Source organism: Alligator sinensis, unplaced genomic scaffold, assembly GCF_000455745.1.
Source record: "Alligator sinensis unplaced genomic scaffold, ASM45574v1 scaffold181_1, whole genome shotgun sequence".
Taxonomy (NCBI): Eukaryota; Metazoa; Chordata; order Crocodylia; family Alligatoridae; genus Alligator; species Alligator sinensis.
Window position 1 is genome coordinate 2,529,359 of NW_005842022.1, and position 14,564 is coordinate 2,543,922.

General features: G+C 40.8%; 1 protein-coding gene across 8 annotated transcripts in view; it reads left to right on the forward strand.

Moving 5' to 3' along the window:
- RBMS3 (RNA binding motif single stranded interacting protein 3) overlaps window positions 1-14,564 on the forward strand; it is a 692,574-nt gene that overhangs the window by 579,185 nt on the left and 98,825 nt on the right. For all 8 annotated transcript variants that reach the window (XM_025202359.1, XM_025202356.1, XM_025202354.1 and 5 more), the window contains 2 exons: window positions 5,088-5,184; window positions 6,677-6,727. In XM_025202359.1, the coding sequence (XP_025058144.1) occupies window positions 5,088-5,184; window positions 6,677-6,727 (148 nt within the window). The remainder of the gene's footprint in view (window positions 1-5,087; window positions 5,185-6,676; window positions 6,728-14,564) is intronic.

A 14,564-nucleotide genomic window follows, 5' to 3' on the forward strand; every position in this document is an offset into this window, starting at 1 on the left:
AACGCTTGTCCTCTTGCCCCCATATGCCCAGGAGTTTAGCCACAGCCAGCTGGGTCTAAGGTGCCAGATCTGAGCAGGCAGGGTCCCACCACTGGCCTCCCTAGCAGGAATTCTGATGTTCCCTATTGGAAAACTGAAAAATCTCTGATAAAAAAAAATCCCAAAGTCACTCTGTAAAATACCCACAAATCCATGTTCCTCCACAAGTAAAACAAAAGACCACTATAAAGAGAGAGAGAGAGAGTGAGACAGAGACAGTGATCAGTTGGACAGTGTATTTATTTATCTTCAGTGTTAAAGCAAGTCTCTTATTATAATAATAAAGCGAACTCTAAACACATTTCATGAATACATGAATATATATTTTGCTGCCCTCCCACAGGGGATTCGGCCCCCCACGCAAGGGCTATGGCCCCCCAACAAGGGATTTAGCCCCCCAACAGGTGGTTCGGCCCCCCAACAGGGGCTTCCAGCCCCCCTGCAAGGCCCACATGCCCCACCCCAGTCTAATTTTCTCCCTGCGCTGCAAGTTTGCAACCCCCCCAATGGCTGCTCCACCTAGCCTCACCCCCCCAACGTGCATCCCCAGGCACTAGTGAGAAAAAGACAGATGTCTGTCCACAGGAGCAATGCCAACAGTCTGTAGCACAGCCCAAACACACAGATGTTGCAGAGCCTGTGACACCATACATCCTTTGGCACAGCTGCTTTTTGAGACCAAAAAGTGGTGTGGGTCTACAAGCACTTCCCTAGCAGAGTTGGAACATAGGGTCTTTTCTTTTTAATTTAGTCACAAGGTAGTAGCTAGATAATATATAAATTATAATTTCCATAAAATTATAATTTCAAGCAAATAATTGTTTTCTTTATTAGTATTTCTTTATTGAGTGTAATAGGAAAGATTCACTGAAGTTAAAAGCTGATCTGGGGGCACACTGTTTTTTGTTGTATGTTAAAAAAGAAGCATTTATTCCATTGCAATAACATCCCTTCACATGTAACAATGCACTTCCACAGAATAAAGAAATAATTTTTGTGCTGTCATTTTTTTTAATCACTTTTCAGCAAGATGTATTTTATCCATTTGATTTGAATGAATTGCTTCAAGAGTTACCAAGAAAGCAAAAGGAAATATTATGGGAGAGGCTGAAGCCAGGCAGGGCAGGGTTTGGCAGGGTCAGGGAGGCTGGCGGGGGGGAGAGGCAGGGCAGAAAAGTGATCAGGGTCCTTGGGGAAGCTGGCGGGGGGAGGGGCCAGGCAGGGCAGGGGTTGGGGGCCTTGTGGGGACTGGCTACTGGCACTGGAGCCCTGGTGCTGAACATGTGGCCTGGCCAGCCACGTGTTTCAGCACTAGGGCGAGGGGCCAACCACAGAGACGCTCTGCAGCCAGAGTGTCTCCATGGAGGACCCAGCCTCTGGTTGCCTCAGGGCATGGTCTGGGACTGTGCCCTGCTCCGCTTTTTTAAACTTCAATTTTTTTAGACCCCTGGATATCCAGGGGTCTAATTTTCTCCCCATGCTGCAAACTTGCAGCGTGGGGAACATTTTTTCATTCCCACATGTGCCTGTTTCCCTGAAAGGGGTTTGAGACTGAGCAAGAGGCACGTGCACACTCATCTGGACGTGCCTCCTGAATCCTACTGCCCTTGGCTCCTGTCAGCTTTAACAGGCAGCCAGGAGCAGATAAATATTAATTTTCTAAAATTTTTAGAGGCCCTGTGGGCTGGATAGAATGGCCTGGCCCATGGGCCATATTTTACCTGCCCCAATGTTAAGGTGTCTCTATAAAGTTGTCCTTATAAATTGTGTGCAAGTTAAATGGGACTGCTTGAAGGCATCTCAGAGCACCCATTTCTCTGGGTGTTTATCAGCATGTTTTCTTTACTCCTGTAATCCTGCATACAGTGGAATCAACTTTCAATGTTTAACTTTAGCAGCCTCGGGCACCTGCTTGTAGCAGCCCAGTGGTGCCATCCAGTGTTGCTGTAGTTGTGCCCTTGTCCCCTCCAGGTTCTGGTCCAGACCCCAGCAAGTCCCCCCACTACACTACTCCAGGGTTTGCAAAGATGTTTTGAGAGAACACCCTACAACTCCTTTGATGACCTTCTTTAAGGAGGGGATTCTCTCCACCAGACTCTTTGTCAGACTCTTTTTGCTCTAGAATAATGGAGCCATAATAGCAGGAGGGCTATCCCTGCTCCAAGTATAAGAGATACTGAGTATAAGAGTGACATACCAACCTGGAATCTTGTTCCACATCATTAACATTTCAGTACAACTGTAGGCGTGGTTTTTGGGGGTTAAAAGGTTGTTCTCTGTCCAATTTCTCTCCTTTCTCTTCCAAGATTCTCTGCTGCATTTGATTTAGGAATATATCTGACTGTCCTAATTACTTATTTTATTTGATACCTTTTTGAAAGTGTTCTGGACCTTGATGGATAAATGCCAGTGACAGGGGAGTTGGAAGGGATATATTTTTCACATTACCAGAGCATGTTTTCTAAAAGTGTATGTACCATTTAGATAACTGCATCTCAAGCTGAAAATAAAATGGCTAGCTGTCTTTCAAGGTTTTTGGCTTAGCAAACGTTTCCTGTGAGTTTGACAGTATTTTCTTGGATTTACTGGAGGAGATTATTCTGGAATACCAACATTATGAGATCAAACAGGAAGTTGTTTCTCCCTTGAACTCTTTTAAATGGCTATCACTGTGAGTGGCTATGTTTTAACTTCCTCAAGAGTGTAACACCATGACAAGTTTGATGGATAAGAGTAGAAAAGAAGGAACAAAGTGCATTGTTTTCTCTAAAGGCTCTTATAATATCCTGTTATGTGAGAGATTTATTTATATTTCTATTATGCATTTTTTCCCCCGGATTAAATTCTGCCCATCAGGCAGGTACTGATTGCTTTCATTTATGGCGTACAGCTTGTTCTTGGTACATCTGCATGGCCATTATGAAATCTGATTAGCCATTGACTAGGAACAGATCACTTCTTATGGTCAATACATCATTCTAACAGGACAAGGGATAACATACTCCCTGTGCTCCCAAGTTAACCCACAGTTAAATGTATTCAGAAAAAGCCTTTTGTTCTAAAAGCAGGTAAATGCTGGCTGAGCAGCAGCAGAACATACAATATATCTGTCTATCCATTGATCCTCTCATAAACATGATACATGTAAAATGTTACAGAAAATAATGTTAAGAACAGAGCCCTATTTTTTAGCATTATCAAGCTATAGAGATACTCTTTAAAATGGCAATATGTTGTTATTTCCTTAATTATTTTCCCCATAGTCCAGCCTGCTACTCGTGGCATTATAAAGTCTTATCTGGACTACTGAAGAGAAGTAATTTCGATCTCTCCTTTCCCCTCATCTCCCTTCACCCTGAGCACTCCCATAACTTTGGAAATTTCTCCTGATAGTCCTAAAGAAGGCAGCCTGCTTTTCCCAGACTAGCTGCTGCTCCTAGCTCAGTGATTTATTTTAGTCCTCATATGGAATTTGCCACATTAAATGGACTGACTAGTAGTACATTTTGATTGTCAAGGTTTACTTGCCGGTGTGATTGTTAAGTAGTGTATTTGTGCAAGCAAACTAAAGGTTTATTTGGGAGGGGTTTTTTGCATGACTGTTGTGAAAGCATACTTTTGATTTTCCTTCCTGGGTATTGTGGAGATTCAATAGAAAAGGAGAGAACACTTTTCAATCTGTCTTTAGGCAGAGAGGATCTGTGTAGGATGCTACACACCACTTAAATCCTCTAATCACACTGGACTTGCATGAGACTTAAATGATACAAAATGCTATTGCATGGAGTAAATTTCATCTGTTCTGGAGAATCAAAAGTCTTTGTCATTGTTAATCCACAGACTCTCCTGAAAGTCTTTGCAATTATTATCTTTTATAATTTTAAACAGTAACATAACTAGAGGTGGTGAGCGGGGCACAGGCCTCAGGCTTCAACTTAGGAGGGGCATTAGAATGGCTCCCCCACTCCCACAGAGTCTGCACTCTGACAGTAAAAGTAGTCCCATGATCAGTCAACATGATGTTGCTCTTGCAGCAGCAGCAGCAGCTGGGTGTGCAAATACTGCACTGCTGCCATAAGAGCAATAATTGGGGAGGTTAAATGATACCGTAGCTGTGGTGGCAGCAGCAGCAACTGGGGATGGGTTTTGAATCCCTGGTGTAAGACTCCTGTGCTTCCCCTCACCCCCACCACACATGCACAGAACCCATGCCTCTCACGCATTCAGTGGCACCACAGCTCAAAATCTGTTCATTTGGTCTCTGAGTTAAAACACAAAGAAAACAAATATAGAAGACTAAGAGAATATATACATGCATATGTAGTATATGATGCAAGTACTAATACAGTTCAAGTGATAATTTTGTCAATAACCATTAACCCCAAGGGAAAAACAATATTTAACCTCTGTTAACAGCAAGTAACAGGTAACATAATATTTAGGTAGGTAGCCTATAGGAGTATAAATAAAAGGAACAAAAGATAGAGCTGTTCAGTTCTGTATAGGAGGCTTAGACTCATTTAAATTTATTTTAATGAAAAACAAGTACAGTATTTAATTCTCCTAATTGGATGTGAACTCTCAATCAGAGGACATATTTACTGCAACCATTCTTTAATAAGATAATTCAGGGCATATAGAGAATATAGTGTCCATCCTCCATACTAAAATGGGAGAGGAAATCATTAATTGCACGTGTACATGAAATCAATATTCATGCCTTTGATATAGTCTGAGAAATTTTTCCAGAGTAGATGACATTTTGGAAAATCAGCCACTTTGCATTTCAAACAGATGCCTTCTGCATTTTTTTAATGAGTATCTTGAAAAGTTCTATACAAGTGATCTTGAGAATGAATTGAGGCAGGAGGAAAGAGGGAAAAAAAACCCATAGAGCCAGAGCATCCCTTTTTTATTACAGTTTTGGAGAGACAGATATAATTAACAGTGTAGATTTTCTTTGTCTTTGCCCGGGAGGCAGTGAATTATTTGACTGGAGTCTGGCAGTCAAAAGCTTCAAGAATCTCCCCTTTGTTTTCTGTTTGCAGATTTTATTCCTCACCGTACAGTATTGCAACAAATCGCATGATTCCACAGACATCTATCACACCATTCATTGCTGCTTCCCCTGTCTCTACATACCAGGTACGTCAGATTTCCCCTTCCCCTTAACAATTCTGGTTTGGATGTGGACAAAGGCAAAGTATGTATGGCACAAAAGTGAGTGACTTTCACACTTTAATCATGCTTTAAACCAAGGCTCTTTATTTGCATTCAGGCACCACTTAGTGTAAGGTTTCGAGCATTTCCTGGATACTTTACACTGAAAAATTAAAGCAACCATGTTTTTGTCTATCTTCAATCAGCTTTTCAAATGCTTAGCATTTTCATTCATTTCCAGTTGACTTGAGCAAAAAATTGTCCTACTTAATAAAACATCTTGTCATTTTGGCTTCCTTTCATTGGCCAAATTTTAGAAAATGCACCTCTTTGCGATTTATTTCATGTTCATTATATTTTGAGCTATTGCTCTGAGTTGTACTTGCCTGACTGACACCCATTAACAACATACATTTCTCTTAAGTAGTGCCTTGTAAAGCAAGATACTTTGGGGAAAACTGTTCTATTCTCCTTCAGGTTCCCATGAACATTTCCACTTTGATGTCTTTGTTGTGGCAGGACAGTGCGGTGTTCAGACTTTTCTGATGCTGATGTCAAAATGTCATTACAGATATTTATTAATGATTAATACTTCTGGAATGTAGTGTCACCAACATCAGTTTGAGGAGCAGGAGTCCTGAAGTTTCCCCTGACTAGAAGGTGGAACATCCTTTAGAGTAGCAAGTTTATTGCAGTATATACTTTTCATTGTTGCCTGGCGTGACTTTCTTAAATATTTATGGATGAGTTTAATGATCATAAAAGTGAGGGACTTATGGCTAACTTTCTTGAGCCAAAAACAGTACAAGAAACTGATATACCAGAAATATTTTGTGACCCATAGTAAGTGAAATTTAAAATCAGGTATTCTAAAATTAAAATTAAAATTTGTTCCACTCTCCATCTTTGTCTGTCTTCTTGGCTTGAAGTGTATATAAGTGTATCTCACCAGGGTCTCCTACTAAGATAGCTTTAGTAAATTCCACATGGCAGCACAAAGTACAATTTCTTCAGAGACTCGTTTTAAATGAGACTTCCATAAAGATGTTTGATAATGTCACTTTTGAAAATAAGATTAATCTTCGATATCATTACGAAGCTTTTGAAAATTTTACCTAAAGTTTTCAGCCTATTGTGCTATCTATTGGATGATACATGACACATTCAGGGTCACTATACAGTGATCACTATGCCACTATACACTCACTATGGGATCACTATACCACTATAACAAGTGAAGCATAGATACAATGCCATTTTTCAGACTCCTGAGCATAGTGAATTAGTGAATGGGTTCTGAGAGTTTCTATTGCTAATAACATTACGTCATAAATGAAGTTTGTCTCTAGTTACAATCTTCTTCTAAAAAGAAGTTCATCTTTAATCGTAGCAGTACGAAAGGCAAAGGATACCTAAAGCAAGAATGGGGCTCTGTTTTCTATTGATTTGTACTAATAAAAGTTGTTTTGACATGCAGGTCCAGAGTACTTCATGGATGCCTCATCCGCCATATGTTATGCAACCAACAGTAAGTGGATACATGTTCACATCCAGCTAAATCTGGATTCCTACCATGCTGGATATAAAGTACGAGGTTATTGTAAGAGTAATCAACCCCCTCTGATGGGAACCATCTGTTATGCATGCAAAGATCCTGTTTCTTTAAGAAATAACATTCCTATTCCCAAAAATGAAGAATATGTTTAGTTTCATTGATTATAATAAGGGAATAATAAATCCTGGAGAATAACCTCTGAATCATTAGGTTTGGGATTGTAAAATAACTGTACTCCTTGATACGCTGAGTTGCCAGGATGAACACTTCTGATATTCCTCCTCTATGTATCCATTTTAAATGTCCTTTCCAGTTGACACGTATATATATTTTAACAAGGATCCTCAATTGTAACTCTAAAATATTTCAAAAGAGGGTAGAGCACAGCTGTCTTTTAGATTCTCAGAAGAATTTGGATATAATTTGACTCGATCAGTTAATTTATTCAGTTCATTTGTATTTTTCTGTCTTGAAATTTAGGTAATCAAATTAGGCAATACTCTCAAAACCACAATATAACTGTAGCATTATTCACTGAAAATAAGTAGTGATGTGATTTTTAATTTTTGAGGTCAAAGTAATTTTGATGCAGTTATTTAAATGCTAACAAAGTACCAGAAACAAGCATCACATTGAATCCATTTGTACCCATCACATTAGATTGTGGGGTTTTGCTTCTTTGTTATGTTGTACCAGATCAGCTTTTCTGATATGGTTTAACTTAGTATCGCTTACTTAAGTTTTTGTATGCCATCTAACAAATTTTGATATACAGTTATCATCTTTCGCCTAAATCAGTTTAAAATGAAGATGCACTGACTGCAATTTTACTATAACTATGTTTTCCTACTTATTCACAAATGTTTTAACTTTATTACTAATGTTAACTAATTATTAGTTTTTAACTAATTACTAACTTTACTAATTATTGCTTGACTTGTTTGTTCTCTGACTTCTGAAATGTGTTACTTTGGGAGGAAATTTCTCTTGCTGAAAAATCAAGGTAGTTGTTTTATTAGCAAGAGTAAGACATTCAGTATCATGGTCAAAATTACAATACTGTATATCAGAAATTGCTCATGTCATATGTAGCTCTGGATTATAAACCTGATTCTCATTCATCTCTGCTGCCCTTCTAAGTAGGGTCTTACAAGCTGTACAATGGTCTTATTACGTGATCAAATGTTTGCTAGAAATTTGACTGAAACAGCCAATTTTGTTTCATCCTTGTCCAAATCTGGGTGCAGAGCCATGTCTCCAGGAGAAAAGAGAATGCAGAATGTATAGAGATTCCCTATATCCATACCTACAGTTAAGTTCCTCATAAGGAGACATGGCATAATAAACAGTGTATAAATAAAATGAAATCTGTATTGTAGCTGCTCAATTGTAATATTGGAGCATAAGACATTTTAAAACCTCATATATAAGGAGTGGTTGTCAGACTTCCTGAAGCCAAAAGACTCCTTACTAATCTGTGAAAAGCAAATTGTCTCTTTAAAGAGCACTGACAGAAGTGATATTTGTCATGCACTCAGCCCCCTGAAAGCTTGCTACAGCCTTGTCCTGACAGAAGTGCATGTCTGCAGAGCACTTTAAAAGTGCCCAGTCACATGACAAATTAGCCCAGTGGGTTCAGATGAAGGCACTCCAAAGTGGAGCACCTTCACTGACTCCTGTAAGTCTCTGCACATGAGCAGTGCTGGGCTGCATCAGCCCAATTCCACCCCTGGGGCTGAGGAGGGAGCTCTTTGTTGCACATGGCCACTTACTCACCACTTATTCCACATTAAATTTGGGTGGAATATAGAAGTTCCTTCATGTGGGCATGTGTGCATGCATACACACATACAGTCAGGTGTTTGAAAAAGTTTTGACTTATGTCAAGATGGACAGAATTTTTCAGGGAAGGAACTTCCAAAAATAATGTGCTTTATGAAAACCAGAATAGAGTTTTTCAGCTTCTTGAGGGCCCACCATGCTGGCTGTTGTTAGGTAGCAGAAAGGGAATTTGTTAAGAGATTTTCAGTCTTGTTGCTGAACAGTCTCCCTGTCTCAGCCCCAGATGCAGATCTGTAGAGGCAGAGTGCTCATGTGCTGTAGTTCAGAAATGGGAAAAGGTGGGGAGGCTGATTTCCCCACTTCTTTGCTCTACAACCATTACTTTAGTCTTGAGAAAATGCAGCTAAAGGAAGGCAGGCAAAAAAAATGGGAGATTCAATCTTGGTAGCCTTCCTGGAAAGCTTTGGTCAAGTAGAGATGGAAATTCAGAAGAGTCTTCCATGCAGACAGCTCAGGACCCGGTATTTAAATTATCCTGATAGAATATAAAATTTTGTCAGCCAAATTGAAATATGCAGCAGTTTGTATCAGAAAATCTGTCTGATGGAAAATTTCCAACCAATTCTAATTACAACAAACTAACATTTTTATTGTAAAGCAGTTAGGGTTGCTAGAGACACAACATACCTGATGCAACCCACAAAATTCACTTCAAAGAATTCATATCTTGTATCCTGGTAAAGGCTTGTTTACAGAAGGATCATTAAAAGTGGGTGGGGAGAGTGAAAGGCAGGCAGCTTTAGGGTTTACCTTCTGTTGTATGGCCTACCATACAGAGTACTTACTAGTGGATATGGTAAGGTGTCAATTGCATGAAAGAACAGACGTTATGCAAGCAGTGGTTTTATTTTTCATTTCCCATTTATTTGTTTTTGGATGTTGTGTCAAGCACATTTTGCCTCTAGCAACTATAAGTATTCACAACACAGGACTTCTTTTGTGTGTGTATACTTCCTAAGTGGTTTTTTTTTTAATGCTTGGGTCAGGTGTTTCTAAAGTAGGAGGTAGACCTGTATGAAAAGAAGTGCTCTGGGATATTGAAAAAATAAAAGTGCCCCTACCAAGGAAAAATTCAGTGACTTAATTATTAAAAATTTATGAAGAGGAATCAAAAAAAGCACCACATAGAAAATTAAAGGGCATAAAAATTAACAGCTTCTGAAATTTCATGGCAGTTGGCTACCTTCTTTTAGAATAAGCAGGAATTTATGCTTTATTTTCAGTTCACTTCTGTCAAATTATGGAGATGACCTTAAACAGGAAAATAGGTAGCATATAGCCAAAGCAGGATTTTTCAGTGAATTAGCAATGCTGCAGACATCCTAACCTTTTCCCCACCTTTTTAGTTTAGTTTGTACCATTCTATAAAAAGCCACAATTTTACTTGACAATGCTGTAATGAATAATTGCTTAAAGTGAATGTATACTCTCCATAGTTACTTAATGTCACATTAGAACCCAGTGCTGGTAAAATATTACGTTTTCCTTGCCACAGAATGTAAGAACATTTTGTTAAGACCATATTATTCTTGGTGAGTAAAGATAAACTCTTTAAAAGGCAGCACAGCTTGAATCACTTCAAGTGCTGATGGTTAATTCTTTGTTTTGATACTAAACATTCAGTAAATGATGTCACTGGATGATTACTTTTTCATTCTTAGAAGAAAGGTCATACTTAGTATTCTTTTATAATGAAAAAACTTGAAGCATCTTCATGGTAGAAAATAGAGACAGGATTCACGAATGGAAATTAGAGGAGATTCTCCTAGGTTCTCAAACTCAAAAAGGATAGGAAACAGCTGTGCTACAAAATGTTGGCACCCAGGGTGCCTATTCATATGCTCCAACGCATTCCAGTTACAGTGCGTTGGAGCAGACTTGATTAATCAAGTCTGCTGGAGTGTTCAAATTAAAATGTTCCAACATGCTGCAGCATCTCATGTATTCAGCATCCTGCATTTCAAAGGGGGCACTTTAGTTAAAGCTCGTTGAACAAACTTTAGTTAAAGTGCCCCCACTGCCATTTTGAAACACGGGACGCTGAATATACATGAGGTGCTGTGGTGTTTAATTAGAGCAGCTTCTGAGAGAGAGATTCCTGACAAACTAAGACTAAAGTCTTACTTGTCTTCTCAATAATGTTTGCATGCAAGATTTACAGGCAAAATATTATTCTTTTTTAATAATCATTTTTTCATGAAGATTATATTGGGTTCATTTCTTGTCACCACCTTCTTTGCTGGCCACTTCCATTCAGATTTCTATCCTGGACCACCCATTTACCTACCTTGCATTTAAATATTTTGATGTATTTTCAATTACTGTCCTCCTTTATTCTTTGCTTGGTTCAGCATTTCTGAGCTCATGCAGATCCTGATCCTCACTATATTTATGTAATTTAGGTAGACCTATTCCTGCCATGTTGCCTAAAGCCAATGTAGCTACATGTTATATTCATTATTTATTTGTAAATGAACTATTTATTCAAATAAAAGAGCATCCCTTTAATCCACGGAATATTTTTCTCAATACACCAAAATAGATGCATCAATTTCCCCCAGATCAGTTGAACTATGTAGCATCCCTACATATATTAAATGGAACATTGAACGTGTCTTCACTTTTCCAACCTCTGCGCCCTTGTCTGCCTATTTATTATGTGTGAACTCTTCAGAATCTCTTTGTTCCTTCTTGGTTCTCTGGAAAGCACTGTATGGACACTTCCATGAATAGATAAGAATCATAGCATGTGTCTATGAAAAAAGCAACAGCAAAGGGAAGATAGTCAAAGGCCTTACAGGGCAGAGAAAAGAAAAGTGTTGCAATGTTGGTCTGAAAACTTGTTATACATGAATTTTGTTACTTACAGATTTAGCTCCATAGAAATCAGTATGAAATTGGTCAAGCCAGAAGCAGATCTAAGATTTTATGAAGTTGGGTGGGGTAGTTGCAGTGACTGGCACTGCAGGGGTGACTGCACTCCCTACCCATAACCTCCTCCCTCTTCTCCTCTCCACTGAGACAGGAAGACCGTACCTTGGGAGCAGCAGCTAAGTGTTGACAAAGTGAAGCATTTCCCCTCCTCCCTTCTCAGATGCACGTCCCCTTCCCTGCCCCCTCCCGCTGCCCCTCCCCAGCCTGCCACTGCCAGTGTCCCCACTGTCCATGTGTCCCAGGGATAAGGGCAGCTCCTGTTCTGCTCCAGCCAGGTTGCATGAGGGCTGGGCTCAGCCTGGGATGACAGCAGTGGCGGGTCCGGGGGCTGGTGGGGAACACCAGTGGGAGCAGGGAGGATGGAGGAACTCACTCACTGCAGATAGTATTGAGAGCTAAGCTCAGCCCATGTGCAGCCCAACTGAAGCAGGGCAGGAGCTCCTTTCACCTCTGGGGCAGTGAGGACACTGGCAGCAGCAGAGGACGATGTGGGGGTAGGGTGTGGAGTGGGAGGGGACGTGCCTCTGAACATGGAGGAGAAGGGAGAGGGATTAATTCTTAAGTTCTTTGGGACTTAAAGGAATCCCAGACTTCTGCTTCTACTGGGTGATCAGAAAGGGGGGTGTGATCATGCTACTGTACCCCTTCTGGACCTGGTCAAACTTTCTGTTGACAGATATTGTTTGAATGCTGGCACAAAGAAGAAACCTACAAAAATATCCCCTCTATGTACCGAACATTAATTTGCACTTACAAAGTTGTAGGTGACTTGGAATATGGGATTTCTGAATCACTTAAGTATTTTAAAAATATCGTCCTTAAGATCCTAAAAGACTTGGGCATTTAAAAACATTTTGTCCTATATAACCTAAATCTTCCCAGTTAGGTTACATTGACTTTACTATATTTAACAAAGAACATCTAAAATGTGCTGGCTCTAATAATTTGCCCTCTTTTCCATATGCCTTGCTTATTCTTACCAGCTCTAAAGGAATTCAGGCTCTAATGGGATTGTGGTGAGGTGCTGTTGAAGTCCTTTTGGTACAACATTTAATGAACTGATCAAAGCTGGAGCTCTGTTTTAAGTACAGATTTCAAATCAAACTGTTCAAGCATCCCTATTTGAAACAGTTTTGTATTTCATTGCTTCCATGGGATAAGGGTAGAGAAAGAGAGCTGGCAAAACCCAAACATAAATGGAAAGTGAGTTATCCTGGGGTTTTAAAATGTTTGCCATATTAGCATGTTTTTGTTGTACATATTCTGCTGTCTCTGAAGGCCCTTTGACGAGGGAAAACTTTGAAAAACACCATATTTGAAGACGCCACAGACTTATTTTTTCTTTGTACTAGCTATGATGCTTGCTAATATTTTTACAATCACATTTTTTTATTTTGGGGTTTTCGATTTTCCTCATGAAGAGCCAATTTTTTAGTGTACTAACCTGCTTATACATTATCTATGTGTTCATTTGTTTTGGGTTTTTTCCATTTAAACCCCATTATTAATGTGTGAGAAATTGGCAGTTAAGGCCAAAATTTTCTGAAGAACTAGCTGCATAGCCTGCTATGAGTACAATAACTGGTTTTGTGTGTAGAGAGAAGTGGTTAACCATGTTAATCTGAAATCAGGCAAAAGGTATGGCAGGGTGGCACCTTAGAGACTAAGTGATTCAGAGAGGCATAAGCAGGGCTGGTGGCCTGGACACATTCCCCTTTTCACAGTGTAGCGCAATGGCTACATTTCCTCCATGGATGTAGGTACCTGGATCACCTGCAGAATCGGGACTAAGTCCCTGAAGCAGGTAAGAATCTCCCCCGCCTCCCACTCTTGGGACACCCTTCCTTCTGCTCCATGCTCAGTGGCACTGCCCCTCTCCTCCTCTAATTATGCCTGTGGGTACAGGAAAAAGAGAACTGACTGTCTTTTCTTCTGTCCCCATCTGATCTAAGGCTGCCTGGAACTCTAGAGCTCCTCCCACCAGGACTGCAGGGACTAGCTACATGGAGATCTAGGCTCAACCAGGGACAGCAGCAGCAATGGGGGCAGACGGGTTCCCCCTCCTTGCCTGATCCCCCCATGTATTCCCCATCAGCCTGGGAACAGATGAAGGGAGGGGGAGACTCACACACCACTGTCCCCTTGCCAAGCCTGACTCCCTGTGCAGCTTCTCTGTGTAGCCCTGGTTGGAGCAGAGCAGATCAGGAGCACCTGGGACAGTGTCAGTGGTGGGTGATTCTTCCCTTCTTATGCTCAGAGGCTTAAGTAGAGACTGCAGGAGGCAGGAATAGGAGGGGAGGGAAGGTAGTGCTAAGCAGGGAAGGGAAGGAGTGCCAAGAGCAGCCAGGGTAGATTCTTCCATATTCAGGGACTTAAAGTTCATGGCTGCTCTCATGGCATGATCTGCCTAGCCCTGTGTGGGGGGAGTCTAGGGGCAGGAGAGTGTAGCCACCTCTGCGGTGCCTTTGGCTGGTCCTGCACCCCAATTTTCAAAATTCTGGATCCACCTGTGGGCAAAAGATTTCCTAGGGGAAAACACCAGATGAAGCAGTCTGTCACCTATAAAAGGTTTGTCACCTCTCTGAACCAGTTAGTCTCCAAAGTGCCTCCCTGCCCTGAATTTTATACATACAAACAGTAACATAAGGGGGGGGGGGCAGTGCACATACCCTTGGTACAAATCTTTGGATGTGGAGGGGACACCAGATTGAACCAGGGAGGGGTGCCTCATCCTCCTATCCCCTGCTCTGCCTGCACTTGCTGGCTCCAGCAAGTAGTAGTGGCACAGCAGTGTGTGTCATAGAAGGCAGGGCATTCTGGGTATTCTAGTGCTATAGAGCAGCAGTGGAGTTTGCTGGTGCTGGGGAGAGAAGATTTGAGGTAACATCTCCCCTTAGCAGCAGCAGCAAATTCCTCCACTGTTCTACAGAACTCCAGTTCCCAGAGTGCTCTGCCCTGTGCCACCACTGCTTGCTGCTGCTTCTGTATGCCACCCACTGTTGAAACGTCTGAGGCAGAATGTACATGTGTGGGT